The sequence below is a fragment of the Phyllosticta citribraziliensis genome (genome assembly GCF_038025025.1).
Source record: "Phyllosticta citribraziliensis strain CPC 17464 chromosome Unknown J3D65scaffold_9, whole genome shotgun sequence".
NCBI classification, from domain to species: Eukaryota; Fungi; Ascomycota; class Dothideomycetes; order Botryosphaeriales; family Phyllostictaceae; genus Phyllosticta; species Phyllosticta citribraziliensis.
Genome location: NW_027117346.1, coordinates 639,724 through 657,750, shown reverse-complemented (window position 1 = coordinate 657,750; position 18,027 = coordinate 639,724). Strand labels below are relative to the sequence as shown.

Here is an 18,027-nt window from a genome sequence, read left to right as displayed (position 1 = left end):
GATTGCAGAGACTCGTCTGCCATGCATGCACGCGTCGCGTCCGGAGGAAAAATGATTAATTCCAACTCCAAAGACACACCAAACCCAAACGTCTAGCAATGGTTCTTACAAACTCGGCTTAAACAACCTCCTCGCGTCGCGCTTAAGCACCTTCTGCCTCTCCCTGCGTGTCGTAGGGTTTGGTGCATTCGTCGTAGTGTTGTACGTCGCATTCGACGGCAACACCTGCATCTGCACAGTAGCATTGCCCTCACGATAATCGCTCGTCAGCGGTCCCTCCGTCAGATACTCGGCAGTGACGTCCGTGGCGCCGGTAGCAATGTCCTTTCCAGCGAGGGCGCGCTCGAGCAGCGCCAGCGAGGCGAGCGGCTGGTAGAACGGGACCTCGTGGCCGGACTCGTAGATGCGGACGAAGGAGTACAGGCCGGCCTGGCGGACCTGGCCGTGCGTCACGTTGTCCGAGGTGACGAGGTCGGTGAAGCCGGCGGTGCTGTAGCCCGCGGCGGCGATTTCGTCGGCGCACACTTGGCCGCCGAGCCAGTTGCAGTTGTAGTCGGCGTCGCCAAAGTACATCATGACCTGGACGCCCGCGTCGAGCAGGTTGCGCACGTCTTGGATCGAGTTCATGCGGCGTCCGTCGTCGCCCGTTGTGCTGAAGGCGTTGCTGACTGCGTCGCTGGACTCGCTGAAGTTTTGGTACGCGCCAATCGCTTCCTGTACCTTGGGCGTGTTCAGGTAGTCGACGTAGAAGGAGTACGGGAAGGGGTCCGGGGTCAGCTCGCGGAAGTCATATTCGTCGCGTCCGCTGTAGATGTCGTACAGATACTCAACTTCGGTGGCACAGAAGCTGTCCGCGAGGCTACAAATCTCATTCAGGCCCTGGCTGTAGCATTCGGTGATTCTATCGACGCAGTTACCCGGGCCGTAGAGGTTATTATACCACATTTCGGAGATGCTGTCGTTGAAAGGCTTGAAATCGTAAGTGTTGCCAGGAAAGATGGAAAAGTTGTAGTAGGCCTGATACTGGATCAATGGGTCAAACCATCCGTTGCCAATCAGGACGCTTTCCAGCTGGATTTGTAGGGCATCGGTGATGTTCTTGGCGTTTTGCTCAATAATGTAGTCTGCACGAGCGTTAGTCTACTAGATTTCCGCGACATACTTCCGTCAACTTACTGTTGAAGACAGGTCCGTAGTGACCGCCGTAGCTCTCCGTGGTAAAGTGGAACCCATTCCTTGAGTACTGCGGGAAAGCTCCCATGAAGCCCTTGGTAATGTTAGCACCGACCGTCGCCAGCGCAGGTTGATTCCATTTCGGAAATCAAGAACTTGGTATGTCATACCTGCAGAGTCTTCCAGAAATTCGGCGCCGCAGCATCCGTGGCATTGGCCGTCAATGTGGGATCCGGGTTCGAGTAGGTACCACACTCGGAAGCATACTCAGGGCACGTGTTATTTGGCAGCAGAATCAAATCGCCCTGACTGGAGTAATATCCTGGCAAGGGGACGGAATACGAAAAGCCGACTTGAGTTGGTTGATCAATGTACAGCTGAAACACCACCCGAGTTAGTATTTAAGGTTAATATTAAGCTCCGCAGCGATGCGGGACGGCTCGACATGCGGCTCAAACCCGACTCGTGGTCACTCACCATGTTTGAAACGTTGTTCCATGAGAACGGGTTGCTGTATGGACTGCCATCCTCATCAATACCGCAAGGACCATTTTCTTGGAAAAGACCAATCATGGACGATGAGCCAGGGCCGCCGTTGATCCAGACGGTCAGCGGAGCAGTAGTCGGATCTTGATTGCGCGCCTCGAAGAACCACCTGGTACCCGGTTAGCTTGGTCGTATACACATGGAATTGGAGGCTGACCAGAAGATGTGCTGGTCCTCTGCCACGTCTGCGTAGCCCGAGAAGCTCTTGACGTTGGGGTCGAGCTCGCAGATGCCGGTTGGCACCTCCTTGTAGCGCACATTGATGCCGGCCGCTCCTTGCTTCAGGGTGAGGTTCTTTGGAGGCGAGACGAACTGCGCAATCGCAGGCGACAGCAATGCCGAGGCGGTCAAGGCGGCCTTGATCATGGCGAGAGACGGCATGGCGGCGATCGGGGACAATGACAAGGACAAGGCGACGCGTAGCCAGGAATGCGGCCGGACATGACGATTTATATGCCAGGGCACAGCAGGGCAGATCAGGTACGGATAGAAAGGCAGTTGCCGATGGCGCAGGACAGGCAAGGTGCATCTGGAGTGGCACAAAGCCGCGATAAGAAGACGGGGGGAGCCACTTTTCCAGGAACCGGTCCGGCTCGCCAGATGGCGCTACGACTTGAATAGGAAGCTGCTTTGAGAATAGTACGAGGGAGCGGCCCGGGGTCTTCACAACGGCTGAGCGTTCGCAAGAAAAAGTCTCCAGGTTGTCTTCACGACACGGTTCGGCGCCTGGTCATTTGTCCAGCCCGAAAGAGACCAAAGAAAAGCAATGTTTGAAAAACAAAACGGCGCAGGAGAGCTGGTTCCAAGCATCGACGCTCGATCGATCGGTGTCTTCAATATGGCTTGGCCAAGCTTTTGCTAAGCTTTTTGGTCTTGAAGAGGCGGCATGAGCGGCGACCTCGAACCGTTCTTTCCATGCATGAGATTTGTACCGTGCGAAAAGATGCAGCCATCAAGGCATGTTTGCTGTTCCCTACCCACATCAATAGGTATCCTGCAGTAAGCCTGCTCTTGGTGCGCGTCTCGAAACCATGGAAATGGCTCGGCAGGAAAACGCTCGAAAGAATCAACTATCTATTCAACAAAAGGAGACATGCATTATTTATACAGAGATTCCAAGGCGAAGTGCCCAGTCGGCACTTGGTCCATCTTATCATCGTCTCATCATACCCAGAAGAACCAACTGCGAAGCCAAAAACCTTGACCTACCCTCCTCATTTAGCCATCACATCGACATATCTGCCAGCTTTGCCCTTTTTCCTGGCGGCGCCCTTTCTAGGCGCTGGAACCCCCAGCAAGTCATCGATGCTACTAGCATTCGACATGCTGGTCGGCGGGCGACTTGGGGGCCCTCCAAGGCTGGGCGTGCCCGATGCGCTGGGCGCAACACCTGGAACAGGCGGTGCAGGGCTACCAGTACGCGACCCAGCATTTGAAGGCACACCCATAGGCGGTGGCATGCTGGTACTGCGTTGCCCGAGTCCAGGATTGGGTGAAGCTCCTGTGGACGCAGAGCCACCCATCGCGGGCAGTGGCGGCGTTGGTGCGCCCTTTGGCGGTCCGCCACCGAGGTTCATGGCGCTCGCTGCACTGCGCAGACCAGCGCCAGGTGGCCCGGCACGCGGAGGCGGAGGTGTGCCGGCAGGTTTGGCAGCTTGATCTGCTGGGTTGCCCTTTTTGTTGACCCATTTCTTGAGATCCGTGTCGTAGTAGAAAGAATTCTCCTCGCCTAGTTTGGCGCGAATCGGCTTTGGAGAATCGTCGGCTTTCTTGCTAAACCACCCACCAAGCCAGGAACTTGACTTCTTTGACGAAGGGCCTTTTTGAGCTGTGATCCAAGTGTCAGCGGTATTCTTCAAACTAATACACCAAGGATCATGAATTCAGATACTTACCATCAGCTTCAGCGGCTTTTCGGAAAGCCTCGTCGGCTTGTCTATCCGCTTCTGCCTTCTGCTGCGCCTTGAGAGCGGCGGCTCGACGCTCGAGCTCGTCGTCGTCGTCATCCATAAACGACTTTTTCTTTGGCTGATTGTCTTCCTCCGGCTCAGGGTCAGGCTCGTACGGCTGATACGAAGGCGGTTCGTAAGAACTAGTGGGTGGCTCGTAGGAAGTCGCGGGGGGCTCATATGAGGTTGCAGGCGGCTCGTAAGGATTTGCTTGGGGCTGGCTCGACGTGAGTGGTGGACCAAAGTCTCCACCACTCGTGGGATGGCCGTTGCTTGTGGAAAGATTCTCCTCACTCGGCCCAGTGGCTAAAGGCTGGTATCCAGCGAAGGCAGGAGCCGTGGTTGGTGTGTAGGGGCTCCCAAGAGGATTTGGAGAAGTTTGGGAGGGAGCTGCCGCACTGGGTGCATAGGGCATTTGTTGCTTTGGCGCTTGCGGTTGATAGTGCATGGTCGATGGGTTGTAGGAAGATGGAGGTGTCTCTTGGTGGGTAAACAGTGCGTCCATGGGCATCTCCAGTCTCCTCTCGGATTCTGTAGACTGCCTGGTTGGCGCATATGGAGACTGGGACGGGGCATATCGGGAACGCGACTCCTCAGAAGAACCCCGAGGTGCATAGGGACTCGTTGACGGAGCATATCTCGACCCTGCGACGGTATTGGATGGTGCAAGCGATGACCCTCCAGCGGGCAGGGAGCCGTACACATCAGCCACGGACGGGGACCTGCTGACTGATGGGGTATCTCCAGCAACCTTAGCAAACGGGCTGGCGTCGGGCCCCGACCCGTTGGACTCCGCATCGTCCTCCCCGGCAACAAACCGATTGAAGCTCGAGAACAAGCTTCCTGTTACTTTGCCCATGGATGGCTTGGAAATCCAAGAGGAAGACCCGTCCTTTGGAGCTTCGGACAAGCGCTTTATCAGATCCTCAAGCTCTGAGATGAGAGCAACATTGTAGTAGGGAGAAATCCGGGTCGTTGCTTTCATAGAGGCAGAAATCGCCTCGCAGTAAGCCTGGGCTTCATACTTGTGCCCATACTCAGCCAAAGCGAGAGCATGAATCAACTTGAAGGCTTGGAGGTGCGGGATGGCCGGAGGTGCTGCTGGAGCAGAAAGAGTGACGGCAAACTCGAAGATCTCGGTCAAGAGAATTGGCTCTATGTCGCGTCCCAACTCGAAGCGCTGGTTGATGTGGTCTGCGCCGAGCAGCACCACGTGTGCGCTCGCGTCATCCGCTCCTCCCAAGATCAGAGACGATCTAGCAAAGAGGTAGCAAATGTGGGCAGCTTCCACTCTGCCATATCCAGCTAGCAGCTTGCCAAGTGCCAGCAGGGCTTGAGTGTCTCCATCACTTCGGTTGCCGACAACCAGAAGAAGAGTCTCTCGCCATTTGTCGAGTCCGTCAAGGACATTTGTGTTCGCTCCAGATCGGTCGGTTTTGCTAACCATTTGAAAGCCTGCTCTTGCGGAAGCTGGCACGAGTTCATCGATGCTTTCTTCCCAGTTGCCCGCGAAAATTTCATACACGGCTGCAAGAGACAGATTGTTGCCTGCCACTTGCCGTACTTCCTGGCGCACAAACTCTTGAACCACCTGCTTCCAAATGTCCTTGTTCAATGTTGAAGCAATCAGCATCGCATGCCCCCAGAGGCGCTTATCGGCGGCATCCCAAGCAGCTTTTTCGCGATCGCCTTTGTAAAGATGGTTGCGAATGATGGTGATGGATTGGGGATCAATAGGTTCACCGGCAACCGCGGAGCCTGTCTTTGCGGCTGAGCCCATAAGATCCACTGGACTTGACAGCTCAGGTTCAGCCTCTTGGGCTTCAGAAGAAAGGACCTTTCGAACCGCTTGAGTCACCGCATCGGAACCCTCAAGGTGACCGTCATGCTCGACAAATATCTCAAGGATTCTCCAGAGCAAGATCTTTTCCTCCAATCTGACTCTGACATCTGATGGCAACTCCCCGTTGAAGAGCTTGCTTTTGTAGTCCTTATCCATGGTCTCGATTCCCTGCTTGAGCCAATTGACAATTTCCTTTTTCTTGCCCTTGGCTTTAAGGGGACCGGGGAATTTGGCAATCGGGTCCCAGAGAGGGCACATATCGCTGGCCTTCTGGACGCGGATCTCTCCTGCAGTGCACTTGACCATTGGCATTGTACCACCGGTTCCGTATCGAGGGATGGCCTTCGGGAAGCTCGTTAGAACAGTGCCACCAAGTCCCCACTTGAAAATGGGAGCACCCTTCCATCTCTCCAACTGGTCCTCGGCTGTCTGATCGATCGGCTTGATGTAGCTCAGATCTCGAGAGAATGTCCGCCGACGGCGCTGTTGTGCTGCTGTTTTTGATGTGTTGACGGCGCTAGGTGCTGTGTAACTCGGCGTTGCCGCAACATAGTTCGGTGTAGACGTGATTGGCGACGCTAAGCCATTGGTTGAGGCCGGTCGCTCAATCTGAGCAGTCTGAAGCTTAGGCCCCTTCATCGTCGCACCCGGTGATTGAGAATGCGCCCGACGAACAGGCGGCATGCTGGCAACTTGGCCTGGAGACATGACAGGAGGCTGTTGTGGGGCATAGTTGCTGCTGGTATGTTTGGGCGGCGAAACCACCGGAGAAGCCACAAAGTGAGGTGGAGTCCCCGATCTTCGCTCTTGTTCAGGAACTTCTCGTACCTGCTCGAGACTAAGCCTTGAAAGTCCACCTAACTGGTCTTCCAGAGGCGTGCCGATCGACCCACTACGGCTTCCTGACGATAGCGGTCTCTGGCTCTGCTCCAAGTGAGGCATGCTGTGATAAGCCAGGGGACTGGAGGTTCTTGGTGCAAATGGGAGCGCCGCAGCCTTGGGTGGCCCAGCGGGCTCGGCGCTGTAGCGGTTTGGAGCGGCCGAGGGTGCTGAGGTAGGTGCTGAGGTGGACACCGGAGAGTATTTAGATGGTGGTGCAGCCGCTGCTGGAGCAGGTGAGTAACGGTTGCTCGCCGGGGCTGAAGCGACCGGTGGCGTTGGCGAGTAGCGGCTTGCAGCAACTGGAACTTGAGGTGCTGCTGGAAGGGGCTTTTGGGAAGATTCCCCAAGATCAGGAAAGGGATTAAGACGCTCAGGAGGTTGCAATTGAGTTGCAGCAGCAGGAGGCGCGTACTGTTTAGACGGCGGTCTTTGAAATTGGCTGGGTGGGGGAGGCGTGAAGGTCTGAGACGTCGCCGATACCTGTCTCTGCAGTTGTTGGGGATTAGAGACTGGAGGAGCATAGGTCTGGGAAGTCTGGCGAGTAGGAGGAGCCGGTGGAAACGATGGAGGGGGAGGTGTAGGTGTGACAACCTGGGGAGTATATCTCCCAGACGGGCGCGGCTTCGAAACTGCCGGCAATTCCTCAAAAAAGTCACCAGTACTTGGCTTGGTGCTGAGAGATGGGCGTGGAACAGCTTGGCTTGCGCCAGGAAATGTAGACGTCTGTGGCGACTGGCCAGAGAGCGGGGGCGAGGCGCTTGCCGTGGTCATATTTGAGGGAGGGGGCTGTGGGCCCGAGGATGATGTGTTTGAGTAGACGCTTGACGATCTTGGCGGTGGAACTTTCGGTTGTCCAGCAGGTGCTGATGGGGCGTAAACTACGCGTTTTCTTGGTGCTGCTGTCTTTGCAAGGTCTTCGGGGAGATCGTACGGAGAGGAGTAGCCCCCCTTGGATTTGTCTGCAAAACTCTGGGCTGAGCTGGGCATCTGAGGCCGTTGTGGAGCAGGATTGGGTTGATTTTGATAAGACCCATATGGTGTTGCTTGTGGCACGGTAACTGAAGGTTGAGACACGCTTGTGTAGCTTGAGGCCGCGGGGGCATAGGGATTCGTAACCGGCTGGGGAGGTAGCGATGGCGAGCACTTGGTTGCTGCTCCTGCGACACCAGACATGCTTCCATTTTGAATAGTCCCGCTTTCAGGTTGTGGAACAGCATCGTCCAAAAAGCCTTCGTCGTCGTCCAAGAAGAAAGCTGAGGGATCTGTCGCGCTGGTGCCCTCCAGATCGTCATCGGCAAGTGCTTCAGCCCACAAGTCGCTGAGGTCCTTCTCTGCTTTTGGTTTCTGTTCCGTTTCTTTGCTTGCTGATGGTTCGTCATTACCTGCATTATGTCCCTGGTTGTCTTGTGCAGAAGCATCCGCTCCGTCAAAACCGAAATCGTCACCATCTATTTTTCCCCAATCCAGAGTTTGCGCTGCTTCGGGAGCAGCCTTCTGTGATGCTAGCGCATCTGGCGCATCGGTGTTGTTTGTGCCAATATCGAAATCCGCGTCAAGGGCATTTCCCCAGTGAAGCTGACTCTGACTGGATTCCTCAATCGGTCTTGGGACTTCGGTCTCCTCATGGTGTCCACCAGTGCCCCCTTGGGATTCGGCTTGTAGCACAGAGCTGAAGTCTTCTTCGCCAGCATTTCCCCAGTCCAAAGCCGGTTCGGGGGAAGAAATCGCTGGCCCCGAAGCCTCACCAAGCAGCGGAATAGCCTCGCTCGATTCCTGCGCTGGAGGTGATGTAATTTTCTGTGCTCCAACGGGAAAGCTCTCATCCCCGACACTGCTCCAGTCTGCATTAAGCGCTTCCAGAACAGACTCCTGCGGCAGCGTTGGCCCATCTTTGGCCTGATCAGGGCTGGCACGTTGAGATAGTCCAATGTCGAACCCTTCATCGCCAGTTGTTGCCCAGTCCAGTTCGGCCGCGCCGTTTACGCTCGGGGTTTTCTCTCCGCTCCCAGCTGTTAATTGGCCCGCGACTCCGTCAAACGAACCTAGCCCTGCCTCCGGCTTGCCTTCGGCCGAGCCGTTCTGGGAGGCCTCCGCTTGCATGTTCTCAACTATCTCGGGCTGAGCGTCCGCAATGTGGTTGTTGTGACTAGCCCCCAGATTGGACTCGGCGTCGGTATCCCCCCAATTCAGCGCGCCAGCCTCGGGCGTGGAGGCTAAGGGCGCAGCAGCGCTTTCTTGAACAGCTTCCTCAAGCTTTGTGGTTTCACCCTGATGCTCGTAGTGCTGGTCTTGTGCTTGATCCTCCGTCGCCTCCACGTCAGGGTTCGTCTGATGCAGTGCCTCCGTGTTTATCGTTTCGATGTCTGGCTGCTCGTGCTCGATTTCAGGAGTAGGTTGGGAGTCCTGGGCAACAACTGGCGTCGAATCTATACCAGCAGGCTCGTCCTGGGCCGACGACGCTTGTTCCAAGGCCATGGAGAGGTTAGACTCGTCGGCAGACAGACTGGCAAATTGTTGAGTCGGATGCGTAAGGTGCTGGTCTGTTGGGTCTAGCGGCTGGGCCAGAGGAGTAGCAGCGCCCTCTGGTACTGGCGTTGTTGCATCCAACCTCTCTGCTACCAATTGTTCCACTTCGGCATGATTTCTCTGGGCAAAAAAGTCGTCATCTTCTTCAATGTGAAACCGGGGACCGTCGTTTAACGGGTGGCAATCCTCCGAGGTTCGGGGAGCTGTCTCAACCGCCTCGTCGTCCACGATTGTACTCGAGTCCATGCCGTCCTTGGTCGCGTCCATGGGAGAGTCGGTGGAAGAAACATGGGAGGTGGAGAGAGGCGCAGGGGCGCCCTCGCTATCAGGGCGCAGAGCCGGGTGCCAGGATGCGCTTTGGCTCTGATCGTCGCCAGATGGTCGGAATGCGTCCATCATGAGGAATTATTTTGTAGCGCGCGGAAATGCTACATGCGATAGCTCTACAGCTCGTCAGTGACAAAGTCCAGTGTAGAGCGGAGACGCGGACCGGCGGCCGAGGATGCACGGAGCCTTGTTCGACGGCGAGGAGCTGTTGGGGCGGAAGCACCGACCTGGCGATTCTACGAGTACGAGAAGAGGCGAAAGTCGAGCGCGGGAGGGCGAGCGACGCGCAGGGAGGTCGGACAATGACGCTCAGCAAGTTCAACACAAGTTGGAGGAAGCCGAGGCGACGAAAGAGCCCGAGAAGGGAGCGCACATGGTGCAATGTCGAGGTTCAAAGATCGGTAAGGCCAAGTAGTAAGGTGAGGTACGGTACGTGGTCGGTGTTAGCCGCAGCTACCTCCGCCTCCTTGGCCGTCACCAGCTAGAGGCACCATCTGTCCCTTGTCCTCCGCCGACATCCTCTTGACGTGCACCTTTGACGCGGCCGCGCTCCACCAACGGATCCCTCTGCGCTGAAATATTCCCTCTCTCGCCCTTCGACTCTCGCTTTCACCGCTTCTGCCTGCCGCCGTCCGACCACCCGCCGCGCTCCCTCCCACCGCCAGATGCAGCAACATGCCCTCCTCGCACGAATATCACCGGCCGCATGCTCCGGACTCACCCGTCGATGACAGCGATTCTGACCTCGAACTTCTGGACCCCATAGAATCCTCACAGTCTCCGCCGACGCGCGGCTCCCGCGACGAGCGCCGACCGCTTCACGAGCTGGGAGCGCGTATACCTCTGCGAAATCTGCGTATAGGTCGTTTGCGAGGCCAGGCAAGCTCGCGCAGCAAGGACCCGGATGCTGAGTCCTTGCGTGGTCTGGTGAACGACGAGGAAGACCACAAGCGCCACTCAGCCTCGGGCAGTGTTGGTAGTTTTGGCACGGTTGGCGACGATGACGCACCCTTGCTACCAAACGGCTCTGGCAACAGGAGAGCAAAACCGCAAAGCCGGATGGCTCGACTAGGCTCACATATCAGACTTCCAAGCTTCATATCCGGCGAAAGACCTCTGACACCTCCCGAGGAGCCGGCCGAACCCGCCGAGACAGACGACCATGATCCTGCCTCTAATCGAACAATAGCTGTTGGTCAGCCCCAATCCTCACGATTTCCTGCGAATAGCGTTTCCAATGCCAAATATACCCCCTGGAGCTTTTTGCCTCGGACTCTGTACAACGAATTCTCCTACTTTATGAACCTGTACTTTTTGCTCGTTGCTCTTTCTCAAGTCATACCAGCACTGCGGATCGGCTACCTGTCCACTTACGTTGCACCTTTGGCGTTTGTTATGAGCATCACGTTGGGAAAAGAGGCGATTGATGATATCCATCGGCGGCGCCGGGATGCCGAGGCCAACTCGGAAAGCTACACAGTTCTGCGGTTCGATGACCCGAGCGCTGGGTCCGGCTCTTCAAGAGAAACCAGTCAACGCTCAGGATTGCTCAGAAAGGGAAGAAGAAGAAGCACAAGACCAAGTGGCAGCCGCCGAATCTCCGATATTGAGGAGGAAGAGGAAAACATGGATGGTCCCGATAGGCCAACAGCTTCTGTTTCTGAGGCAGTGAAGCCGTCAAAGGATTTAAAAGTTGGGGATGTGTTGAAACTGAGCAAGGACCAGAGAATACCTGCTGATGTGGTCATCCTGTCCACTTACGTCAGTGACAAGGCCGTCAAGGAGCATGACGCCCCAGAGCTTCCATCAAATCAGCAGGAGAATCTGATCGAGACGGAGTCAACGGATGGCCGTGATCACGAAGCTATGGCTGCGCACAAGGACAAGCCAGCATCTAGCAACGACTCTTCTGGCGAGGCCTTCATTCGAACTGACCAGCTTGACGGCGAGACGGATTGGAAGCTCCGTCTCGCGTCGCCCCTGACACAGGCTTTGGATATGTCTGAGTTTACTCGACTTCGAGTGACTGCCGGAAAGCCCGACAAGAAAGTCAATGATTTTGTCGGAACTGTTGAACTGTTGCCAAAGCCGAGACGCGGCTATGATCCTCATGACGACGGACCCTCCACATCCGAAGAGACAAAATCTGCGCCTCTGAATATCGACAACACAGCTTGGGCAAACACGGTCCTGGCTTCTAGTTCGACTGTCCTCGGTGTCGTCATATATACCGGCCCACAAACCCGTGCGGCCATGTCCACGTCGCCATCCAGGTCTAAAACCGGCCTCTTGGAGGTCGAGATCAACTCTTTGACCAAAATTCTCTGCTTCCTTACCCTTGCCCTATCATTTGTTCTGGTCGCCTTCGAGGGGTTTGATTCGCACAAAGGCAGACCCTGGTACGTGTCGGTCATGCGCTTTCTCATTTTGTTCTCGACCATTGTGCCAATATCCCTTCGTGTCAACCTCGACATGGGTAAATCGGTGTATGCGTGGTTCATAGAAAGAGATCAGGATATCCCAGGAACCGTGGTGCGGACAAGCACCATACCGGAAGATCTTGGGCGTATTGAGTATCTGCTCAGCGACAAGACGGGAACCCTGACGCAGAATGGTAGGTGCACCTGACCAAACCCAACATCATGAGCTAACATTCCAAAGAGATGGAGATGAAGAAGATTCACGTTGGCACAGTGTCTTACGCCAACGAGGCTATGGACGAAGTCTCGACCTATGTCAACCAGGCATTTTCATCTCCCGCAGAAGGATCAGAGGGGTCTACACTCGTAACGCCTTCTGCGTACACCGCGCCAGCTACCACAGCGACAAGAACGCGCAGAGAGATTGGATTCCGCGTGCGAGACGTCGTCTTGGCTCTCGCACTTTGTCACAACGTCACGCCGACCACAGAAGAGGTGAATGACGAAGTGGTCACCACCTACCAGGCCTCGTCTCCTGACGAAATTGCCATAGTCAGGTGGACTGAACTAATTGGCCTACGGCTTCTACAGCGCGATCGCCATAGCATTACCCTCCAGTCCGTCGATTCTGGTAAGACGGTTGTACGTGTGCAGATTCTCAACATCTTCCCATTCACGTCCGAGGGCAAGCGCATGGGTATCGTCGTCAAATTCTTCCAGGGCAGCGACAGCAATCCTGTCGACAATGGGGAGATTTGGTTCTATCAGAAAGGAGCCGATACTGTGATGACTTCAATTGTTGCTGCCAATGACTGGTTGGACGAGGAGACTGCCAACATGGCAAGAGAGGGCCTTCGCACTTTGGTAGTCGGCCGCAAGAAGCTCTCCCCGCAACAGTACAGCGACTTCACCCAGCGGTTTCATGAAGCATCAGTCTCCCTCCATGGACGTGACGGATCAATGGCAAACGTCGTCAAGAACTTCCTCGAGCACGACTTGGAGCTGCTTGGCGTCACTGGTGTCGAGGACAAGCTTCAGCGTGACGTGAAGCCCTCGCTCGAGTTGCTTCGAAATGCTGGCGTCAAGATTTGGATGTTGACAGGAGACAAAGTTGAGACGGCTCGCTGTGTTGCGGTCAGCTCAAAGCTTGTTGCTCGGGGTCAATATGTGCACACCATTGCGAAGCGTAGGTCTATCTAATATTGAAGAGAGACGGGATCACTAACAACTGGGCAGTCAAACGGAAAGATCTCGCCAACGACTCGCTCGACTTTCTCCGCGGCAAGCCAGATGCCTGCCTCTTGATCGACGGCGAGTCTCTTGCCCTCATGCTCACTCACTATCGCCAGGCCTTTATTTCCATTGCAGTCAATCTTCCCACAGTCGTGGCTTGTCGTTGCTCGCCAACGCAAAAGGCCGACGTTGCCAAACTGATCCGGTCCTATACCAAAAAGCGCATCTGCTGCATCGGTGACGGTGGCAACGACGTCTCCATGATCCAGGCAGCCGACGTGGGTGTGGGAATCGTGGGCAAAGAAGGACGACAGGCCTCGCTCGCCGCCGACTTTTCGATTGAGCAATTCTGCTATCTGACCAAGCTCCTGGTGTGGCACGGCCGCAACAGCTACAAGCGGTCTGCCAAACTGGCACAATTCGTCATCCACCGCGGCCTGATCATCTCCGTCTGCCAAACCATATACAGCATCGCGAGCAAATTCGAGCCGATAGCGCTCTACCGCGACTGGTTGCTCGTCGGCTACGCAACGCTGTACACGATGATGCCCGTCTTCAGCCTGGTGCTCGACCGCGACGTCGACGAGTCGCTGGCAAATTTGTACCCGGAGCTCTACAAGGAGCTGACGACGGGCCGCTCGCTGTCGTACCGCACCTTCTTCATCTGGGTGCTCGTGTCCATCTACCAGGGCTCGATGATCCAGGGCCTCTCGCAGATTCTCGTCGGCCTCGACGACTTTTCCAAAATGGTCGCAGTGTCGTTTACGGTGCTCGTCCTCAACGAACTCGCCATGGTTGCCGCCGAAATCACCACGTGGCATCCGGTCATGATTTTCTCCATTCTTGGTACCGCTGCGATTTATATTGGCAGCGTGCCCTTCTTGGGCGACTACTTCGATCTCAAGTACATGGTCAGCGTTGGGTATTTGTGGCGCGCGCTCGTAGTCCTGGCGATCGCTCTGGTCCCGCCGTATGCGGGCAAGCTGCTGGGCCGCACGTTGAGGCCTCCGAGTTACAGAAAGGTGCAAGCGGTGTAGGCAGAGATGGGGTGGAAAGGGATGAAATGGGGGTCGAACAATTGTCACGACGGGCAGAGGGAGCAGAGAAGGGAACTGATTCACTTCCTAAGTTCTCAATTTCTCCCGCCGCCGGATCTTACTTGCATGATTGGTGTTTTCCTGTTTCTCCGGCTGGGCGTTTTTGCGAAACTTCTCCTTTGGAAGCGCATATATGTACATAGGCGCTCGGATGCAACTCGAGCGGCTTCAGTGCAGTTCGAATGGCTGGATTGACTGCCTGCCTTGCTTTTTGCATCAACTGGCGATGCGTCCTTTTTCTTATCACCAACATGTCGAGTCCTCATGTTCTCACGTCTCGGGTCTCCGTCCATGCCGCAGACCATATTCAATCGATGCGTCCTCCAAGCTCACTCTCTTTTCCCGCACTGCCGTTTCTCCTTCCGTCGATTGATTCCGCCGATTGGTGATCCAAGACACCACTACAAGCAGCTTGCTGTCCCGCCGCCGTCTTGTCCTGTGCTTTGCCTTAGTCCAGCCCTCCCTCCTCTCCTCACCTCAAAGCCATCAACCCATCAACCCACCAACCCATCAGCCCATCCATCCATTCATCCGCCCTGTCGTCCCTTTCTCCGGCGGGCCCCGGATCTCGCCTCACCTCGCCACGCCAAGGATCGCCCGCCCGCCCGCCCACCCGCCGCATCAGCTCCCAAAACGATCGGAACCCGAAAGGGTGGAATCGAATTGGTGATGGGGCAGGCTTGCTGACACGTTTGTTGGTTTTGCGGATGTAGTTACTGGTCAGCCAGAGCGCTGGGTTTCCTTCGATAAGCTTGTTTGCGTGTTGTGTGATTGAGTCAGTTTGGCGGCTGGGGTGCTGTGCTGCTGTTGCCCCTCCCCCGCCGCTGCTGCATACGTACATGCCTGGCTGGTGTGCCCCACGCCAAGACGTCGCTTGGCTGTTGGCGGTGGATAAGGTGAGGGGAGGGGAAGGGAGGGGTGTGGGATGGGGAAGACAGAAGGGCTTGTTGGAGGGTGAGGGTATCAAGCTAGTACCTCCGGTCATGCGAGTGAGGATACAAGCAGAGACATGAGAACATGAGACACGCAACGCACAAGTTCGATTGCAGCGCAGAGCTGAGAGCTGAGAGATTGAGATAACAACGACCTCTTCTGTATGTATGGTATTTGGGAGAGAATCTGCAAGACCCATTGATTGCGCCGCCCGCCCGCCCGCATAGTCGCCCAGACCGTTCCCAAAAAGTAACGCCAGACCATTCTTGCTTGAATCTGAGAGGGCAAAGACCGTTGTATGATTCCAAAGTTGGCTCCTCAAAACACACGATAAAGCAGGGGGAGTGTGGTGGTGTGGAGTGAGAAGTGGTATATGTATGGTCTTGAGGCTTTCTTTCTTCCCTGCTTGCCTGCCTGGTTGCCTGCGTGGCTGCTGTGACTGACGTGTCGTGCCCGCCGTCGTCGCCGTTGTTGTTGTTGTTGGTGATGTCGTGCAAGCCAGTCCCGTTGACAATTGTACCCGTCCGTCCAGCGCCGTTTCCCACATCCGTCCGCAAAACGCCGTGTAAATGCCGCAGCCGCAAAGAGCCGGAAGAAGAAAAGGTGAATGGTAGCATATGTGGGCGCTACACATTCCAAATCCGCCCCTCGTCATCAAGTGGGGGCAAAAAAGCACTTTTGGATAGGACTCTTTCCCGAAGATGATTTCTTCTCTCGCGAAAGGTCGTTCGGGGAGTCAGTCCGCCTCACAAGCTGAGGCGGTCCAGACTCAGTCGATCGCTGCTCCTGATCCGCCGCACCATGCCCAGCTTGTAGAACCGCTCGTCGCCGTCGGCCGTGCGGCCGCCGATGAACCACTTCTCCATGGCGCTGCTGCCGGCGCCGCTCGCACCGGCGCCGCCGCTGCTGCCCGTCCTTTCCCGGAAGCCGCCGTCCGAGGAGCTGTCGGAGCCGCGGCGGTGCCTGGACGAGGCGCCGGGGATGGGGAAGCCAGGTGATGAGGAAGGCGAAGTGGGCCCGTTGGGCGAGCCCGGAGTCTTGTCCCAGTACGAGGCGTGGGGGCGGTGGGTCGGTTGGAAGGGCGTTTGGCTGTGCGATGTCGTCGTCGCTTCGCGGACGGCGGCGGTGGTCGACGTCTTGGAGGTTGCTGTCGGTCGGGCGTCTTGGTGGTGAGTGGACGGGTTGTTTGCGGGCGCAGGAGAGGTCGCCGTCGAGTACGACTGGTGAGGCTTGCTGCCGCTTTGTGAGGGAGTGGGCGATACGGGATGTTGAAAGGTCGACTGCGCGCGGAAGGCGGCTAGGAAGTTGGAGAGAAACGGGCGATTTGTCGTCATGGCGGAGGTTGTTGTTGATGTGTATGACGAGAAAGGAGAAAAATGTCCGGCGTAGTGGCCGGCAGGAGGGCGCTAAAATAGCAGCAATGAGGCGGGAGACGGTGCTGAGCTGAAGAGGTTGTGCGACGAGAGTGTCAAGTAGCTGAAGGAGGGCAGGGCTGGCGTGGATTAAGGCGGTAACTCGGCCTCTTTTGCGTCACTGGGGTGCGGTCGACGATGGCCGTTAGGATCGAGTCATGGGTCGTACTGTATTTGAGGTGAAGGGGCGACGAGGATCGGAGCCGGAGAGGGTCGGTAGAAGTCGGGGTTTCGGTTTGTGCGGATAAAGCAGGACTGTCTTGTCGCTGTCCGAGCAGCAGTGGTGTTGAGCGCGCAGCTACGGGTATAGCGGATGGCCCGGGGAATGGGATCGATATGGGTGCGCGATTTGCGGGGACTGGAGATGGAGCTGGAAAGGTGAGTGGGCTGTTGCAGCGGAGGCCGTATTGTGCTGGGCCTGGGGATGCTGAGGTGCGGTGCGGTGCTGACGTCGCAGGGCCACGAAAAAGGGCCGGCTTACTTGTGCCGCCCGTCATTGGCTCCTTGTCCGCCAGGATTCGATGTGAGATGGTGGAATCAGCTGAGGTCGCACACTCTAGACATTTCTGCGCCTGCGCCTGCTCTGCACCACGCCCGAGGCCGAGGCTTGCCGGCGGCTATTGTCCACCAGGATAGCTTTCCATTCAATTCTTCGGCGTCGCGGCAGTCCGATCGCATCGCATCGCATCGCTGAGCCATGCCAACCGCGTCAGTGCCTGATGGCAGCACGCCAAGCGGCCATCAACGTCCTACAGCTGTCGACCCATCGGCCCTACGCCCTCTTCGGATCTGATACGCATGATGACGAGCAGGCCGAGCCATCTCCAAGCAGGGGACAAGCCACCATCGTCTAGGCAGTCTGCGCCGCGTCGGATCACGAGACGGTCGACTTCTTCATGCGATCCGCTAGACCACATGTTGCTGCTCGTGGCTTGGGTGCGCATGAATGTGTCCGTGTCAAACTGACAGCGCCACCGACTTCTTCACAGGCAATTCGTACGTACGGCGCGGTCAAGTACAAGCAACTGGTTTTGGATTTTGTAGTACTGTAGTGGGACAAATGTCATTGGCCGAACCGAGTCCCATGACTGGCACGCTCTGTTGTCATAAGACAGGTTGCCCAACGCTGATGCCGTAAACTGATGAAAAAACTTGACGGGGCGCTGCCGTTGTGTCGTCGACGTGTTCTAATACTGAAGCCACATATTAGCAAGGTGGTCTTGTATGAGCCGGAGGCAATGACGTGTATATCAAGACGCTCTTTCAGAAGGAACAATTGGATTAGGTTTGGTTTTATCCGCACAGATTGACTCGGAGTGAGCTGAGTAGTGTATCATCACAAGAGGTCGGGGGCAAGGGGAGAGGAGGTGTGGGAGTAGGTGGAATCTTACCTTGTGATGCCAGCAGGAGACGTCTCAATGACCGTCCAGTCAAGGAGGCATCGAGACATCTTCTGCAAATGCAAAGCCTGCCTTTGCTCCCAATCGCTCATCCCAGCGCTTGAGCATGTCCGCTTCTCAGCGGACAATAGCGTGACAACTCGACAGCGCAGGCGGGCAAAGCTACCCAAGTTGCCAGGTCTGCTCACCGCTGCAGAGAGCGCGCCATTGTGACGAGGGAGGATTGGAAGTGCTTCGGATTTCCTTGTGTTGAAGAGAAGGAAGATGGAAGTGTAAGTTTGGCAGT

At 56.3% G+C, this 18,027-nt stretch overlaps 5 protein-coding genes across 5 annotated transcripts; 1 reads left to right on the top strand and 4 right to left on the bottom strand.

Annotated features, from left to right (window-relative positions):
- Positions 1-59: 59 nt before the first annotated feature.
- On the bottom strand, positions 60-2,384 carry J3D65DRAFT_631870 (Alpha/Beta hydrolase protein). The gene is made up of 5 exons (XM_066800956.1): positions 1,877-2,384; positions 1,651-1,828; positions 1,344-1,550; positions 1,177-1,267; positions 60-1,124 (listed from the first exon to the last, which is right to left on the bottom strand). The coding sequence occupies exons 1-5, from the start codon at positions 2,098-2,100 to the stop codon at positions 106-108; spliced, it is 1,719 nt and encodes a 572-aa protein (XP_066652981.1). The 5' UTR covers positions 2,101-2,384; the 3' UTR covers positions 60-105.
- A 120-nt stretch (positions 2,385-2,504) lies between these two features.
- Positions 2,505-9,636, bottom strand: J3D65DRAFT_631868 (Sec23-binding domain of Sec16-domain-containing protein). Its single transcript, XM_066800955.1, has 2 exons — positions 3,615-9,636; positions 2,505-3,547 (listed from the first exon to the last, which is right to left on the bottom strand). Exons 1-2 carry the CDS (start codon positions 9,316-9,318, stop codon positions 2,934-2,936), a joined length of 6,318 nt encoding a protein of 2,105 aa, XP_066652980.1. The 5' UTR covers positions 9,319-9,636; the 3' UTR covers positions 2,505-2,933.
- Positions 9,637-9,723: 87 nt separating this feature from the next.
- On the top strand, positions 9,724-14,328 carry J3D65DRAFT_631865 (phospholipid-translocating P-type ATPase-like protein). Its single transcript, XM_066800954.1, has 3 exons — positions 9,724-11,860; positions 11,908-12,852; positions 12,903-14,328. Exons 1-3 carry the CDS (start codon positions 9,922-9,924, stop codon positions 13,934-13,936), a joined length of 3,918 nt encoding a protein of 1,305 aa, XP_066652979.1. The 5' UTR covers positions 9,724-9,921; the 3' UTR covers positions 13,937-14,328.
- Positions 14,329-14,384: 56 nt separating this feature from the next.
- J3D65DRAFT_463300 (uncharacterized protein) lies at positions 14,385-15,755 on the bottom strand. Its single transcript, XM_066796453.1, has one exon. It carries the CDS (start codon positions 15,582-15,584, stop codon positions 14,469-14,471), a length of 1,116 nt encoding a protein of 371 aa, XP_066652978.1. The 5' UTR covers positions 15,585-15,755; the 3' UTR covers positions 14,385-14,468.
- Positions 15,655-16,470, bottom strand: J3D65DRAFT_463487 (uncharacterized protein). The gene has a single exon (XM_066796454.1). It carries the CDS (start codon positions 16,261-16,263, stop codon positions 15,676-15,678), a length of 588 nt encoding a protein of 195 aa, XP_066652977.1. The 5' UTR covers positions 16,264-16,470; the 3' UTR covers positions 15,655-15,675.
- Positions 16,471-18,027: the final 1,557 nt, after the last annotated feature.

Coding starts and splice junctions, on each gene's coding strand:
- J3D65DRAFT_631870 (XM_066800956.1), bottom strand. CDS start 2,100: ATGCCGTCTCTCGCCATGATCAAGGCCGCCTTGACCGCCTCGGCATTG. Junction 1,829..1,876: donor GAGGACCAGCACATCTTCTG/GTCAGCCTCCAA, acceptor ACCGGGTACCAG/GTGGTTCTTCGAGGCGCGCA. Junction 1,551..1,650: donor GGAACAACGTTTCAAACATG/GTGAGTGACCAC, acceptor GTGGTGTTTCAG/CTGTACATTGATCAACCAAC.
- J3D65DRAFT_631868 (XM_066800955.1), bottom strand. CDS start 9,318: ATGATGGACGCATTCCGACCATCTGGCGACGATCAGAGCCAAAGCGCA. Junction 3,548..3,614: donor AAAAGCCGCTGAAGCTGATG/GTAAGTATCTGA, acceptor CTTGGATCACAG/CTCAAAAAGGCCCTTCGTCA.
- J3D65DRAFT_631865 (XM_066800954.1), top strand. CDS start 9,922: ATGCCCTCCTCGCACGAATATCACCGGCCGCATGCTCCGGACTCACCC. Junction 11,861..11,907: donor GGGAACCCTGACGCAGAATG/GTAGGTGCACCT, acceptor AACATTCCAAAG/AGATGGAGATGAAGAAGATT. Junction 12,853..12,902: donor TGTGCACACCATTGCGAAGC/GTAGGTCTATCT, acceptor ACAACTGGGCAG/TCAAACGGAAAGATCTCGCC.
- J3D65DRAFT_463300 (XM_066796453.1), bottom strand. CDS start 15,584: ATGACGAGGGGCGGATTTGGAATGTGTAGCGCCCACATATGCTACCAT.
- J3D65DRAFT_463487 (XM_066796454.1), bottom strand. CDS start 16,263: ATGACGACAAATCGCCCGTTTCTCTCCAACTTCCTAGCCGCCTTCCGC.